This window comes from Lacerta agilis, chromosome 9 (assembly GCF_009819535.1).
Source record: "Lacerta agilis isolate rLacAgi1 chromosome 9, rLacAgi1.pri, whole genome shotgun sequence".
Taxonomy (NCBI): Eukaryota; Metazoa; Chordata; class Lepidosauria; order Squamata; family Lacertidae; genus Lacerta; species Lacerta agilis.
Genome location: NC_046320.1, coordinates 72,670,887 through 72,687,804, shown reverse-complemented (window position 1 = coordinate 72,687,804; position 16,918 = coordinate 72,670,887). Strand labels below are relative to the sequence as shown.

Below are 16,918 nucleotides of genomic sequence, written 5' to 3'. Positions count from 1 at the left end.
GTGGGGGGGCAATGGAAGTACTTTCTGCTCAAGCATATAGGACTTGGGAAACTGATAAAGGGTTACTTTGGGCAAGTTTTGTTATGAAATGCTTGGTGTATCTACCAGTTATGTCCTAAAGTCAAGCTTATACAGGTGCAATGGAATTTTGAGAGGTTTTAGAGATTAGAGATTTCATTTTACTTCTAGTAATTTCCAAAATCCGACACAGGGCCTTTCCGCTGCATATGGGGAAAGACTGTAAGCTCAGTGATAAAGCATCTGTCTTGCAAACACGGGGTCCCGGGTTCAATCCCCAGCATCCCCAGACAGGGTTGGCTGAGACCCCTGTCTGAAATCCCGGAGAGCAGCTGCCAGCCTGTGCAGGCAGTACTGAAGTAGAGGGACCAATGGTCTGACTCAAGATAAAGCAGCTTCTGATGATACGTGGGTGTAGGTGGACGAGAGAGTGAGGGAGTCCCATGTGAAGCAGTGAACTTCCTCTTCCTGCCCACATCCTGTCAACTGTACAGATAAAAGCTAAGCCCCCTGAACCCACATCATCTGAGGCTGCTGGAGGCTCAGGCCAGCACTTTGATTCAGGGCGATAGCTCAGCCAAGTCAACTTTGCAACTGGGACTTCAGTGTCAGTCTATGGTTGGTGGCTTGGCATCCCTCTGTCTCGGGAGACAATGGAGGAGTGTGCCTTTGAAAGTGAGGTCAAACGGTTGGTGAGTTACAGCGCCTGCTGTGGCTGTAGAGACCGATGCAGGAGAGACATGTTTTGTTGCATCTGGGGCAGAAGGAGGTATCTGGTTGTGCTGCTGCAGATGGACCAGGGCGTTTCTTCTCTCTGCACTCCTCCATGTAGTCATTCCTCCTCTGGTCGCTACTATGGATGCATGGCCTGCCTGCCTGCCTGCCTCCAGGCACTGTGATCACCTGCAAGGGATTCCCACATGGTGGGGTTGTTTTTGCCAGCCTTCATGTCACATTGGCAGACATCTTTGTAATGCGCTCCCCGTACAGCACGCCCTTGGGGATCCTGCCATCTTCCACTCTGTGGACATGACCAAGGCATTGTAGACATCGCTATGACAGGAGTGCAAACATATTGGGAACGTGAGCTTTGGGAGGAGCACATCTTTGTTTCGAATTCTGTCCTGCCATGTGATACCCAAAATCCTCCTGACATGATGCATGTGGAAAGTGTTGAAGCATCACTCCCGACGGTTATAAGTTGCCCACGACTCACTTGCATAAAGCCGCGTGGAAGCACTGGCAAAAACAATTTTGGATCTTGCAGAAGGGTCCCTCAGATGAGTACTAAGCATGGAACCAGGGCTTGCTCAGCCTGGACAGTCAAAATCAGGGGTCAGCAAACCTTTTCAGCAGGGGGCGGGTCCACTGTCTCTTAGACCTTGTGGGGGGGCCGGACTATTTTTTTTGGGGGGGGGGAGAACGAATTCTTATGCCCCACAAGTAACCCAGAAATGCATTTTAAATAAAAGCACACATTCTACTCATGTAAAAACATGCTGATTCCTGGACTGTCTGCGGGCCAGATTTAGAAGGCGATTGGGCCGGATCCGGCCCCCGGGCTTTAGTTTGCCTACCCATGGTCAAAATACTTTGTCCAAATGCCTCCTTGAAGAAAGCCATATGGAGTTCATAACATGCCCCATGGAGAGGGCTCTGGTGAGAGAGTAGGCCTTGTGCAGTTTGGCTAGAAAATAGTGCTTTTGCATGCATATCTTTTAAATGGGCAGGCATGGAGCTTGCAGCACGAGGCTATGGCAACATCCTCTGGGATTGAAGCTCCAGCCACATACCCTCTCTCTCCCTGTCGGAGTATGCATTTGGTTGGTGGCATGGAAAGGGGTGGGGCGTACCGTAAAAAAGGGGAGAACCTATCCACATATTTTTGTGTGTTTCCCTTTGCTAACTTTGGAGCACACGTTTTGTGGTCATTTGTGTGCACCTTGACAAGCCCCCCTTTTCTAAAGGTCTCTTTATTCCCATTTTACAGATGGGCAGTTGAAGCTGAAAGGGAACGAATTTTCTGAGCATGCGTAGCAGAGATGGGCTCTTCAATCCAGCTGTCCCAGTTTCAAGTCTAGTTACAGCTATGCATCCCTCCTACCCACCGAGAATATCCCAAATGTTGTCCCAGGGGTGGGTGGGGAAGCACTGCAGCTGGGAAGTGTTGGTGCCTAGATGCTGTTCTCCCCCTCAGCCCCCCCCCCCCCCCATGTTGTCATTCTGCTGCTGTTTCCTGTGCCTTGTGTAGTTTTCACTGCCAAACTCTCTCAAGCTCTCACGTCACCCAAACGGTCCCTTGGGAGTTTGGTCTTTCTTGCGGCTGCTTAGGATGAATAAATGTTTGTGTTGGGATGATTTTGTCATGGCCTTTGACTAGCACAATAAACTTATTGAACGGAATAAATGTTATTAATGAAAAGTATTGTTTAATTTGGAGCAGGGCATCTGGTTTTCTCTAGCATGGAAACTAGTTTTGGTGGGGTGGCCAAATCCAACCCTTGTCCTCCTTTGTATATTGTTTCCCACCTGGATAGGGTTTGGGCTCTGTGGTCCCGCAACTCAGATTTGTGTAGGACGGTATTTTTTGCTACGTGGCATATTTGCTTGCCTGACAGTGTTGGTGCTGCAATCCCAATGTGTTGCTAGTAGCTTTGGTGTTGTAAGAACTTAGGAAGAGCCTGCAGGATCAGGCCAGTAGCCGCCTCCTGTTGCATCTTTTCCAGCATCCTGTTCACACAGTGACCAACCAGATGCTTGTGGGAAGCCTGCAGGTATGTTTCTGTACCACGCAGGGTGCCTTGCAGCCTTTTCCCCATGAATTGGCACAACAGCTCTGTCGTTGCCCTTGTGAACTGCTGCAAACTCAGAACTTGTCTTCAGGCCCATGAATTGGCACAACAGCTCTGTCGTTGCCCTTGTGAACTGCTGCAAACTCAGAACTTGTCTTCAGGCCCCTCAGCAGCCTACGTCTCCCTCTGATGGTCCAACTGCAGCATGTCAAAGTGCTGGTGTGAATTCTCAAGATTGGACTTCTTACACATACAAAACAGTCCCCTGCGCATAAGAGAACTACCACGCCAGAGAGGGAGGCACCAGTACAGCCCCTCTCTCTGGCATGCTATTATTAGTATAATTCTTTATTAACTTTGTCTACCATCCTATATCTGTACTGTAGATCTCAGGGCAGTTCACCAAGTTTTCATTGTGTGGCAAGAGAGAAAACAAGGAGAGGCAGGCATTTGCCTGAGCTTCCAGTTGCAATAGTTCCCAGGTTGACCCCCTCGGTGGCCTTAGGCATCACAGCTGATCAAGAGGCTGCAGCTGAAAGCTTCCTAGCTTGCTCCTTGGTGCTGCATAGTAGACTGTGCTGGATTGTTTGGGGCCAGAATGTCGTAGACAGGGCCTTGCAGAGAGACTATTTTTCAGGCTGAGGGAAGCACGTGGAGTGGCCGGAAGTGACCCTTGGAGTGGGTGGGGGGTGGTTTGCATTATCAGTGCTCCTCTGTTACATTTTTGGGTGCTAGTTACTGACTCCTCCCTGCCCTCTGCTACCCAGTTAACAGACTTGGAAGTATAATTTCTCCTTCATCACTGGCACTGCCCTCCTTGCTGTGGAGAAGACCCTCTTTTGCCTGTGTCCCTCCTTGTCACGTTCAAGACCAACTTAGCCTGAGGCAATGCTCGGGAGAAGCTCAAGCACAAACGTCCCCTAGTGTCACCCTTTCTTATTCTGTCGGGGAGAGAGTCTTAACCCAGTGATCCATCATGCTCTGGTTACCTCTAGATGACTTGAATGCACTGCCCATTGGATTGTCCTTGAAGACAATGCAGAATACAGCTTCAGGATTGAGAACCCAAGCCACTAGGGCTGAGGCATGGAAAGAGATTAGGAGCCGCACAGCTGCCTCAGCCCTAGCGGCTTGGGTTCTCAATCCAAGCTTGTGGATCCTTTTCAAACCCCTCTTTCAACTTGCAGGCTTGCCTGTCTCCATGGGATCCCTCTCACACATGGGCCCCATTCTCAGGTGTTTGCAGATGCAGCATGTGTTAATTAGGGTGGGTAAGAAACTTATCTGTGATGACTCCCAATGGCGGGATTCTTAGCAGTTTCCCTCCCAAGCTCTTATTTTATATGGATTTTCTTTGCATGTCTTGCCACAAGAGAGGCGTAGCAGCCCCAGCCTGGGCATGTTTAATAGGAAGCAACACTTCCCTGAGTTCAACAGGCCTGCTCCTTTCTAGTCCTACAGAGGATCACAGCCTGACACGTTTGCCTTTCTGATGCTGCTCTTGCCTCATTCTTCAGGGGTTGCAGCTGTTGTTGGTTTTGCTGGCAACCACTCTCATGGTTCCTGTCGCTGAGGCAGACAACGGACTGCTTCTCTTCCAAGTTAATGGTTGAAGATTGCAACGGATGGGCCAGCATGGGGGGCATCATCTTTTCCCTTCTGGGAGGGTGTAACCCTGTATCCCATTCCATGGGAGAGAAGCCCTTTGAGTTCAGTGGTACTTCCTTTCAAGTAAACATGTAGAAGTCTGGGTAGCTATGGAATCCGCTTCTTTCTCATGCGTTGTCTGTCTCTGGCTCTCATCTCCCAGGCTGATGGGTGCTCATTGCAGGACTTCAGTGCCCTATGTGCAGTCTAGTGTATAAGAAAGCCAAGTCAGTACTATGGATCTCTTTCTCACTTACTTCCACCCCAATGCCAGCAGAGGTTCTCCTCTTTCTGCCCAGGAACAGGAGAAATCTCTTCTTCCCAGACATCCAAGCTTTCAGAAATTCTCAATCCCTAGGCAGTATTTCTGTGAGGGGTGATGCATGAAGCACCATGACCATTATACTGGTGTGTGTGTGTGTGTGTGTGGCATCTGCTGCTGGCTCCTGAGCTGTGAAAGTGTCCCGTATTCTTTTCCCTATTCCTAACACATTTTTCGTCTTCACTTCTCAGATTCCGTAATGATGAATGGTTCCAGCGTGGCAAACACGACCACGACTGCCACCACCCCTGCAAAATCCAAGGAGGACCAGGTAGTGAACGGGCATGATGAGAAGGAGAACAACCCCTTTGCCGAGTACATGTGGATGGAGAACGAAGAGGACTTCAACCGGCAGGTGAGGCAGTCAAGGGGCTTGCTGCAGTTGCTGACTCGCCAGTCTGTTCCTTGGTACGCGGTTTATAGGCCACAGTTTTTATGGGGCAGCCTACAGGGATTATGACAAGCGAAATGCCAGTAGAGTACAGAACACCATTAGAAAATCAGAAATCACTTAAAAATAGATGCTCAGGCTGGCCTCCCGCTTTGTGTCGTCCTCGCTCACAGGTTGGGGCAGCCCACACTCTGGATAGGGCAGGGGGTTGCTGTTTATGACTTTACATAAGAACTAGTCCAGTATCCTGTTCTCAGGGTGGCCAACCAAGATGCCTCTTCTGCGAAACCCACAAGCAAGCAGCATTCAAGGACAAGAACACTCTCCCCTTCTGTATTTGGAAATATTACAGCTGTGGAGGCAGAGCAAAGCTGTCATGGCTAGTAGCCATTTCTGGCCTTCTCCTTTGTGGATTTGTCTAATCCTCTTTTAAACCCATCTAACTATGTGGCCATCACTGCCTCCCGTGGGAGGGAGTTCTGTAGTTTAACTCCCATGTTGAGCAAGAGTCTAGCCTTGTCTGTGGAAGTGCCACGGGAGGCAGGAAGTCTGCCATTAGAACCTCGCCTCAGCCTTGGGCAAGTGGCCCTCCTTCACCTGCATTAGTAATAGAAAGAGATTTGCCTGCCTTAAAAAAAATTAAATCATGCTACTAAGATGTGGCTTTAATCAAGGGGTGTGTTTAAGCTTCTTTGAAAGAACTTTATCTTTGGGTAAAGACCAGGCTGACAAATGGCGGAAGGAGGGAAGTAAGATGGAGAGGGCACAGGAGACGTCGGAGGAGAGGAGGAAGGAGATTTTTGGGCCACTAAAACGACCATTCCTGATCTTTCAGAAAGCCCCCGTCTCTCCCTCATCTCTCTGCTGGAAAGCCTCCTCCTGCCTCTGCGGCTGCAGGACAGCTAGGAATTTGGTCTTTATGAATTTATTCATTTTAGATTACAGTATCTTCAACCCACTTTTTTTACCCTTGAGGTGGCTTCCGATTGCAAACTTAAAAAATGGCAGGACTCAGTAAAATCCAGCATCATTAAAAACCAGGGTAAGGACCGCCCAACAGGTGAATGCTTTCTCTCAAAACATAGGAGAGAGGAGCGGTGCAGTGCCTCCTCCAGGACAGCAGCCCAGAGCTTTTGGGCTACTGGCCTCAAGGCCCCTCTCCTGGCAGTCCCAAGTTCTGGCCTCTTGGGCTCGGCCTGTAGCTGCCATAGGAGCTCCCACAGGAAGAGGCAGCAGTGCCCCCCACCCCGCTGGCTCCAAGGCCACAAGGGGCTTGAAAGGTAAGCAGGAGTGCCTTGAATTCCGCCTGGAGAAGGCCCAGCAGCTGCCAGCGCAGCAGTTGCCAAACAGGCAGCATTTGCTGTGCTTCTCAATGCATCTTCAAGGGCAGAGCTGCTGCAGAGGCTGGGCTGTAGGAGGTGGCAGGGAGAAGGATCCTGCAGCTTGCTGCCACTTCTCTTTAGGATGCATGCTCCTCTTCCCTGCATCTGTTGCCAGAGTCCTTGGGTCTGTCTCTGTCCTTGCCTCTCCCCTCCCCGGCTGCTTTTCCTCCCTGGCCACCTTGGCTCCCTTCCCTTGCCCACTCCATCCCTGCTGAGGATGCTTCTTGGAGAGGACCATAGCTGAATGGGGCAGGGCAGGCTCTATTTATTTATTGCATTTGTGTCCAAAAGGCTCCCTGAGTGGTTTATGTGTAACCAAGACAGACGCTACACACAGGCTCATGATCTGAAAAGAAACCTGACACGCAAGGCGAAAGGGACAGGGAGGGAAGAGGAAAATAAAGACTCGGGCACCAATTTCTGAACAGCTGCTCCTCCAATGACCAGCTTGATACAGTTCAGGGGCAGGGAGGTGCTTGATGGAGCTGGGCCTCCAGTAGAGCGCATTAAATGAACCCCGTTGCTTCCCATCCATCTCTCGCTTAGGCAGTCTGGCGGAATGGGCCTCTAGTGGGTCCTGAGTTCAATCTCTGCCAGCGTCTCCAGCGGAAAGGGTTCAGCTGGCAGGTGACGGGGAAGCTCTTTGCACCTGAGGCCCAGGAGAACAGTTGCAGTTGGGGGAGACAGTACAAGGCTACCTGGATCAGGGGGGCTGAGCTGCTGCAACGCAGCCCCCTATATTCCTGCCTCCCGGACTCTCTTTGTGCTTGACCATTGAGGATGAGCTGGGGGGGCAGTTTTGGTGAGAGCTGAGCCCTCACACCTTCCGGCTGAAGCTCCCTGGTTCTTATCTCAGCTGCTCTCGGCATCTCCCTTCTGCTTTGGGAGGTCTGGAACTGCTTAGCCTGCTGCGCTCCAAGCCTTGGCTGGGCGGTTTTGCTGCTTCCTGTCTTCTCGGGGCCTCTGTCCAGCTGCCAAGCTTGCGATGTGGCAGTGTGCGAGGAAAGCCTCCGCAGCAGGAAGGAATCTTGCTCAGGGATGACAGGAGAAGCCCCGCCTGCCTTCCAAGGGTCTCATTGGCAGAGGAGGAGGAGGCTTCAGCCGAAAACAAGAAATCCGAAACCCTTCCTTCTTGGGGGTGAGCAGACCAGCCCTGCTGCTTTCCTGGAGCCAGTTGCATCAGTACTGAGCCTCTTCTGTTTGGGAGGGCAGCCTCTGGGTGGGGCCCGAAGTAGATAGGAAGGCTTGCAGCGGGAACACTGAGGAAGGAGGACGGCAGTTCCTGCAAAATGTTCTCTGTGGGCAGGGCAAGCCACAGGCCAGAATCATCAGGGAGACATTCATTCTCCTACTTTTGAAAGAGTACAAAGGCAGGACATTCTGGAGAAGACCCAGGATGGAGGCATGCATGGAAGTGTGGAGAGGCCAGCTTTGCCCCTGTGGCACAGGGTCTGGTTGAACTTTAATCTGGGTTCCTAAACTGAGTGGGCCGGTTGGCTGACTGGCTTTGGGCTAGTTGCTCACTCTCTGCCTCTGTTGCCCATAAGGGGACATGACCCACAAAGTGGTTGTGAAGGTGGAGGGATTGTCGAGCATTCTGTGTGAAGTGAGAAGTGCTGAACTGTGAGAAGTTGGCCTCTCAAGGGCTTCTTGGCATGCCTGCGTTGTGACCAGCTGCTGGGATGAACGAAGTGTCCCTGGTCCAGGAGAGGCTGCTCTGTGGCTGGTGCAAATGGAAGCCACAAAAGCCGTGGGATTTGCCGGCTGGGACTTCCCTGCTTGCAAATGCAACTGAACTTCACAAGCAGAAGGGGAGCTGGGGTCCGGGGTACTGTTTGTCATGGAGTGTGAAACTAGTCTTCCCCAGTCAGAGGCCTTCCCAATGGTTTGGACCACATCTCCAGCTGTTTGGACTACATCAGCCTTATGCGGCTCGAGATCCCAACCCTTGGAGTACAGTCTCCCCCCACATGATCTGACCCAGACCCTGCAGCCTTCATTGGAGGCCCTTCTCCATCTGCCTCATCCGCACGAGGAGTAAAAAAGGGCAACACGAAAACAGGCCTTTTTCATTGGGTGACACGCACATCCTTGAGGAATGCTGTCCCTGGGTAATCTTGCCTGGCACCATCATGCTTTGTTTTTGGGCGCCAGCCTAAGACATGTTTATTGAGTCCTGGGCTCAGTGGATAAGCATGAGACTCTAATCTCAGGGTCATGGGTCACGTCCCATGTTGGACAAGAGATTCCTTCATTGACTAAATGACCCTTGTGGTCCCTTCCAACTCTACAGTATTCTGTTCTATCCAGCCTTCAGGTGGTTAAGTTTCATCTCTGTTGTGCTGCTCATCTTTTAATAGGGTGGGCCAGGGCCTTTTTCTTCTTACTGTGCTGTTGGCTGAGCATTTGAGGGGTTTGTACTGCACAATGCTTTATAATTTTGGCTTTTACTTGATCTCTGTGCTTCATCATCTTACTGAGAGGTATTCCTTTCATCTAAAGCAGCTTGTGTTGTTGTTCAGTCGTTCAGGGTCGTGTCCGACTCTTCGTGACCCATGGACCAGAGCACGCCAGGCACACCTATCCTTCACTGCCTCTCGCAGTTTGGCCAAACTCATGTTAGTAGCTTCGAGAACACTGTCCAACCATCTCATCCTCTGTCGTCCCCTTCTCCTTGTGCCCTCCATCTTTCCCAACATCAGGGTCTTTTCCAGGGAGTCTTCTCTTCTCATGAGGTGGCCAAAGTACTGGAGCCTCAACTTCAGGATCTGCCCTTCCAGTGAGCCCTCAGGGCTGATTTCCTTCAGAATGGATAGGTTTGATCTTTTTGCAGTCCATGGGACTCTCAAGAGTCTCCTCCAGCACCAGAATTCAAAAGCATCAATTCTTCGGCGATCAGTCTTCTTTATAGTCCAGCTCTCACTTCCATACATCACTACTGGGAAAACCATAGCTTTAACTATACGAACCTTTGTTGGCAAGGTGATGTCTCTGCTTTTTAAGATGCTGTCTAGGTTTGTCATTGCTTTCCTCCCAAGAAGCAGGCGTCTTCTAATTTCGTGACTGCTGTCCCCATCTGCAGTGATCATGGAACCCAAGAAAGTGAAATCTCTCACTGCCTCCATTTCTTCCCCGTCTATTTGCCAGGAGGTGATGGGACCAGTGGCCATGATCTTAGTTTTTTTGATGTTGAGCTTCAGACCATATTTTGCGCTCTCCTCTTTCACCCTCATTAAAAGCAACATAGAAATGCATTAAATAAGTAACAAATACCAAATGATGGTCATGCTGGCTGGGGCTGATGGGAGTTGTAGTTCAAAACGTCTGGTGAGCGCCAGGTTGTGTTGGGCCCTGCTTGTGTGGAATACTTGGTGGTGGCCAGGATGCCTTGACCGGTTGGCAATGGCTGGGGCCTGTGCATTTCACCCACTGTCCAGCATGCAATCTGAGGTGAGGCTTGAGAAACCATGTTCCTGGTTCTCCTTGGTTTTTAACTGTGTTCCCTGGTTTGGGCTTGGGGGGCGGGGAGGAAGTACCTGGAATGAGGACGCAAGAGCCCTGCGGCTGAGTCAGGTTAAAGGTCCTGCTCACCCGGCATCCTGTTTCCCTCTGTGGCCTGCCAGGTGCCTCTGGAAAGCCCACAAGCTGGACAGGAGCATGATAGCAGCCCCCTTTTCTCCCACCCTTGTTTCCCAGCAATTCCCATTTATGGGCATACTGGGTGGTGTGGCAAGTGGCCATTCACCACCGGATCCTCCGTGAGTTTATCAGAACCATCCAAGTTAGTGGCCGTTATTACACCTTGCAGTAGCTCATGTCAGAGTTTGGCTTTGTGAAGGAGGTATTCCTTTGTGTCATAGAGTTAGAGAGTTGGAAGGGACCCAGGACATCTTCTGGTCGCATCTCCTGTAATGCAAGGATCACAGTCTGAATTTTCCAACATGCGCCTTCACTGGGTGACCACGGGCATTAATTAGCATTAAAAGAGAGGGACAAAAAACACTCCCTAACCACTTGCTTATAGGAAATGGTGTTTGCCGTGTCCATTCACCCAACGGAGTGGCATAACAATAGACTAAAGCGGTGGCTGCAGCAATACAGCCTTGTATTAATAACATTGGAAAACTAAGAAATGCATTGATTTCTGCAGCAAATTGGCAGTCCAATGGCCGTGCCACTCTGTCTAGGTAGTTTCCCTCCAAGTCAGTTGGGAAGACTCTCCAGTGTCCAGGGATAGTATCCTAAATTAAGGTAGCCCTAGAAGGCAGCAGCTGTTTAACTCACTACTAGTAGCATGTTAGGGGCTGCATCCTGCAGAACAGCCAAATGTCACACCATCCCAGCCAAGAGACCTACCAGCCTTCAGTAAACAGACATGGCTACCGTAAGATTGGAGATTAATAGCAATGAGGAGAGGGGAGGGAGGCAGCTGCCCAATGAACCCACAGCTAAGTCTGCGTTTGACGGCAGGTTGTCACCTGCCTGTCTCTGTCTTTCCCCCAGCTGAAGGTCAGGCACATGCATGCATGCATGGTTGTGTTATGATGCCCCCTAATGCAGGATTGGTTCTGGGGTGGGGTGGGGTGTTTAGTGCTCGCTATGACGTCTGTATTAAGCACATGTCGGAAAAATTGCAGTGTTGCTGGGGCCGGTGCAGCTTCCGTTCTCCATCCTCTCGGGGACGCATGCCAGCGGTGGGTCCCAAGTGCCACCGTGCGCCAGCTTGAAGTACAGCACCATCTGCAATCGGGCTGACGAGACGTGAAATCCGCTTGCTCTTGCCCTGCCAGCTTGGTGATTTGAAGGTTGACATGATAGGGAAGGGAAGGGCCAGGGTGTCTCTGGCCTTTTTTCCTTGTTTTAATGGGCTCCACTGAGCGGCTAGAGCTCACACACAAGTGTCTGTGGAAACCTTGCCTTGGCATCCCCGAAATCTTTTGGACTTTGATGAGTGAAACTTAATGAAGAGATGGATTGCCCTGTCCTGTGCAGATGGAAGGATTAGAGAAAGGCATTGAAGATGAAGGGATGTGCTACCAGAACGCCACACAGTGCATCTGTGGAGTGGTCATATTTTAAAACACAATACTGTACGTGGATCTCTGCTCACCCTCCAAATAATATTGAGAATGGCGTGGGAGGAGTGGATGGAAATCTTTTTCTTCCCTCCTAATCCTGGAACAGTCTTCCCCGTGACTCATGTGGTTCAACATCCTGTTCTCACAGTGGCCTACCAGATGCCCATTATGGGAAATCTGGATCCGAGCAACAGAGCCGTCTCCCCTCCTGGGGTTTCCAGCAGCTGGCATTCAGAAGCATTGCCACCCCTCACGGTGGAGGCAGAGCGCAGCCTTCTACTCCTCCATTAATTTCTCTAATCCTCTCTTAAAGCCATCCAAGTTGGTGGTCCTCCCTGCCTCCTGTGGAGCAAGTTCCGTAGTTTAACAATGTGCTCCAATCCACTGAGAGAGGAGAGTCCCTCAAAGAGTGCAGAATTAATTCTTTGTGAAACGGCAGCCACTTGCTTAGGTGGCTTTAAAAGCCGTCAGACAAAGAAGGGGAGAGGCCTGCCACTGGCGATTTGTGACTGACAAGGGAAATCCCAGGTGAGGTTGAGTATCTGGAAGAGCGGGGGCTAGCCAGGAGCTGCCCTCCTTGTTTGCATCAGGTTCCTCCAAGCTGCATCCCTCTTTGTGGGGCTTCTCAATGGCAGCTGACATTGGCGAGCCAGGGAGGAATCCCAGGCCATTGATGCCACCATGTTGCTAAAGCTAAGCAGCTCTGGATGGCCTCCTGTGTTGCTGCCCTGGGTTCCATGATGGAAGGAAGGGATTGTATAAATAAATACTATTTTGGGGTTGGTGCAGTAACTTCGACAGGACGACAAACAGTTGGAGGTACATCTTTTCCTATGTGACCCTCCCTTGTGGATCTGCTTCCTGGCCAGGTGGAGGAGGAGCTTCAGGAGCAGGAATTCCTCGACCGATGTTTCCAGGAGATGCTGGATGAAGAGGACCAGGATTGGTTCATCCCGTCCCGTGACCTGCCCCAGGGCATTGGGCAGCTTCAACAGCAGCTGAACGGGCTCTCGGTTAATGACAACACCCACAGCCACGTATCGGAAGACATTTTGGTAAGCCCTGGGACACAGGGGCTGGAAATGGGCATGGGGACCTGGCTCTGTCGGTCGGTCACAGATTTGGGGCAGGGATGTGAAGGGGGGGGTGGAGAAAGGTGGGCAGAATCTTCCCGGTGCTCTCACATTTTAGAATCTATCTGCAATTGGAGGGGCAGCCGATGCTATTAATAGCTGTCATTTTTAAACTGTTTTTATGGACAATTTTATGAGAAAATCTGGCTGGATCATGCCAGGAAGAAGCTGAGATATCAATACTTCAACATGGAAGGCACGCAGGGAGGAGTAGGCAGGGAGGAAGGGCTTATTGAGAGGGCATAGAAATGAGGAACAGCCCAAGAGATGAGAACTTCAGCCAGTTAGTATTAGGAGAAAGGGCAGGATCCAAGTACCAAGAGAGCCCTTCTGTAGTGACGGGGAAGGGAGCAGAAATCCAAGTCTCTCATCAGATCCTGCTTTGGAAGGTTCCAGGGGGTTGGGGAGCCCTGCCAGGGTTTGTTGCGTCACCATGATCTTGAAGTGGGGACCCCTAACCCCCCCCCCCAAGTGGTTGCACTGGAGGTAGTGGGCTCCCTTGCTCTCAGGCACACTTTTCTGGCCCAGTGAAAATCAAGGAGGTCCTGAAATCCAGCCATTTCCCCAACTGGTCTTCCCTGAGCTCCCTTGGGGCTGGGGTGCTCCTTCTCATCCACCTGCCCGTCTCTAGAAACTAGTAATAAATGACCCACCACACAGGGCCCAGCATTCCCAGCCACTTTCCAATGTAAAATGTATACTGGATTGGTGATGGAATTGCCACCTCTTTTCTGGCTTAAGCACGTTCTGCTTTTATCATTTTTTGGTCCGTTTGCCTCATTTTGTTACGGCTCTTAACTTCAACAAATAACGGCGATCTAAACTTTTAAGTTACGGACCGTTGTATGTGGACAGAAAGAGAGTGAGTGGGAGAGGGGCCATTTGCATCCCTGAACGGAAGGACCTGGGCGGGTGAGAGGAGGGAAAGCCAATTAAGCCGAGGAGCAACCCAGAGAGGGGTGTGTGTGTGTGTGTATGTGTTCTTGCCTACCTGCAACTGACTGTCCTCTCATTCTCCCCTCTCCCTTTCAGAGCAAAAGCACCTTAAACCCCGACGCCAAGGAGTTCGTCCCCGGAGTGAAGTACTGAACCTTCTTGCAAAGACAATTTCTTTTTGCCCTGGATGGGGGTGGGGGTGGGGGTGGGGTAGCGGGACCCGCAAGCAGCGGTGGGGCAAATAGACTCCTGGTGGGCGAATCGGTGGGACTCTTTACGCTACTTCATCCCTCTTTTTTCTTGCTGCGTCGGGACACTTTGAGACAAACTGACGAGAAGGAATGCCCACCACGGGACTCGGCACAGATCCAGACAGGGCACCTCCTTGGTTTTACTTGGTTTCCCCCCCTCTCACCTTTTCCTGTTTAACAGCAGCCAGCCTAGCCTGACCGCCAGCAGGGTCTCCTGCCTGCCTGCCTCCTCCTCCTCCCCACTGGGCAGCCCCTTCGCTGGGCACGCTTTGGACACTTTGCAGGCCCTGCTGCGTGGCGGGGAAAGGCCCCCCCGGACGTCTCTCTTTCCTTGGTGGAAGTTCTCAAGCAGGGCAGGCCAGACCTGCCGCCAGCCAGCCAGCCCACTGCTTCTGCTTCTCCTCTTCCGCCTGGCTTTGGAGCACCTCCCTTCCTCTTGCCCTCTCTCGCTCAGGCCAGTTGCGATTCCAGCAGGTGAGGTTGCAGCCCGGTGAGCCTCAGCCTGCAAAGTGACCTCTCCCACCACCAAACCCCTGGGGGTCTTGAAGGCAGGAGAGCCTGAGGGCTTGGGGGAGTTGGCTCAAACCTCACCCCCCTCCATTTGCAAGCACGTGGCCTCCTGCTGAGGAGGCAGGGGGGTCCCAGGATGCCCACAGAGTTGTTGAGGCACGATGAACCATTTCCTGGTCTTCTGCATCACTGTTTTTTTCTCTCTCAGCTTTCCTCTCCTCCTCCTCCTCCTCCCTGTTTTGGCCCCCAACTAAAATAATTGTAATCAGGAATGACAGGGTACATTTTCTGCACCTGGCAGCTGCAAGGTGATCCAAAGCAAACAAAGGACGTCTCTCCCCCTGAGGAGGGAGGCTTTGGGCTCTTTGCCGCTCCTGCCCAGGAGTCTTTGGCAGAGGGGGTTTCTGATCCCAGCAGGTTTGTCTCTTCTCTCCAACTGGGTCCAGTTTCCTCGACATCCTAGCTGCTGAGAAGTTTGGGGAGCTGCAGTTGGGCTTGTCTGCGGACCAGAAAGAACAGGTGGGCCCTAAACGGCTTGCAGAAATCCAGGCACATCCAACAGCACAGAGGGAGCTTCTGCCCATCCTCTGGGCTTCTGGGTTGTCTGGTATCTGCCACCACCTTCAGCAAAAAACCCAAGGCAAGACCATGCTCTGCATCTTACCTGGGAGAGCTAGGCAGGAGCTTGGAAAACTTCCCTATCTCACCCCACCCCTACTGCCAGGGGTCTTTTTATCCAAGCTTTGTCTCTTTCCAGGGCTCCCCCATGGAAGGAAAAATGGTGAGGGAATATTTTGGAGTTGCTGGGGGGATTTTTACAGCATGAACACACCTAGCTTCATCTGCAAAAAAAGGGGGGGCAGCAGTTCTCCATCAGCATTGCCAGCTCAGCTAGCCCAGTTCATGAGCCCCTTTGCTTAGCCCTCTTGCTTTCTTGGGGGCCATGGGAAGAACACTCCTCCCATGGCCTTGTGGGACAGCTGCAGTTCAGCCAGTCTGGACCCAGGTCCCCAAAGCAAGCTGCCAGGAGACGGCGAGGCAGAGACCTTCACTGCCAAGGAGGGCGACCGGCTTGCCCCTTTGCTCCCCGTTTAAAATCTGGTTCCTGTTGAATACATAGGGTGCCCCCACCAAGTCTGACTTTTTTGCAGGGAGACTGACAGAAGGGATCCAGCCGGGAGCCTGTGCTCTTGCAGTTGCAGGTGAAAAAGCAGCTTTACCGTGGAGCTGTATGTACATCAGGATCCCTTCCCCAGATTATTTCCATGGATTCCCAATTGCAAAGGCATTATCAAGTGTCAGTCTACTTTGGAGCAGCTTGTCTTGCACAGATACCTGACGACTTGGAGCATGTGCAGAGTAAAGAGTTCTCCACCCCAAACTCTTTGAGGGGCAGAGGCCAGCCTGGCTGTCAATGGTCACCTGTCCATTTGCCCTTATCTGCCTGCATTTGGCATTTGTGGAGAGGGGCAGAGGCAGCTGGCTCTGCTTTTGGTCTTGGAGACTTTTTGAAAAGGCGAGATTTCTCCATGATCCAGATTCCTTCAAAGCCACATTTCAGGCTTGCTTATTTAAATAATCAGCAGTATAATCGGGACAGAGCAGATGTGTGGGGCCATATCCTCTCTTCCCCATTCCCTCCCCCTTTGCTCTCTCCCCCCCCCCCCCCTTTACAATCTCTGGTTTCTTTCTGAGGAAGTCTTTGCAATTATGTTCTGTCCATTTTTAAAACAATGCATTCTTAAAATAAATTGGTTTGAGCTGGGTGTGATGCAGAGTTCTTCCAGTTTTGACAGAGGGGCTTCCTGACGGAGCCGACCACTCCCCGATGGGAGAGGGGAGTAGGTGGCGATGGATAAAAACGTGGTGGCAGAAGAGGCTGGTTTCTCCTTTGTACCATCTCATGAAAGAGGGAGTCCAGGCTCCAAGGAACGTGGAGAATGGGCATTGGAATAAGTTTTTTTGGGGGGAAGGGTGTTAAGAGGGCAGGATATAGAGTAGTTTTGCACATTTCTCTTTACCATAAGAACTACCCTGTAACACTTGCGCATGAACATGAGGAGAGCATATTGGATCCGGGCAAGGGCCCATCTAGTCCAGCATCCTGTTCTCACAGTGGCCAAGCAGATGACTCAGTGGGAAACCAGCAAGCAGGATTTGAACCCAAGAGCAACTCTCCCGCCTGTAGTTTCCAGCCACTGGGACTCAGAAGCATTGCAGCCCCCAAACATGGAGGCATCAATAGCCCTCTCCATGAATTTTTCTAATTATTTATTATTACTTGTACCCCACCCATCTGACTGAGTTGTCACAGCTACTTTTGCAGGCTTCCAACAAAATATAAAAGGACACAGTGAAACATCAAAAGCTTCCCTAAACAGGGCTGCCTTCAGAAAGTCGGATAGTTTTTTATTTCCTTAACATTTGATGGGAGAGCATTCCACAGGGCGGGCACTAC

The 16,918-nt window shown here is 51.3% G+C and overlaps 1 protein-coding gene across 1 annotated transcript in view; it reads left to right on the top strand.

Annotated features, from left to right (window-relative positions):
- PAIP2B (poly(A) binding protein interacting protein 2B) overlaps positions 1 to 16,226 on the top strand; it is a 34,837-nt gene extending 18,611 nt beyond the window's left edge. The window contains exons 2-4 of the mRNA XM_033161104.1: positions 4,971 to 5,134; positions 12,500 to 12,685; positions 13,796 to 16,226. Coding sequence (XP_033016995.1) covers positions 4,979 to 5,134; positions 12,500 to 12,685; positions 13,796 to 13,852 — 399 coding nt within the window. The 5' untranslated portion in view covers positions 4,971 to 4,978 and the 3' untranslated portion in view covers positions 13,853 to 16,226. The remainder of the gene's footprint in view (positions 1 to 4,970; positions 5,135 to 12,499; positions 12,686 to 13,795) is intronic.
- The last annotated feature ends 692 nt before the right edge of the window (positions 16,227 to 16,918 follow it).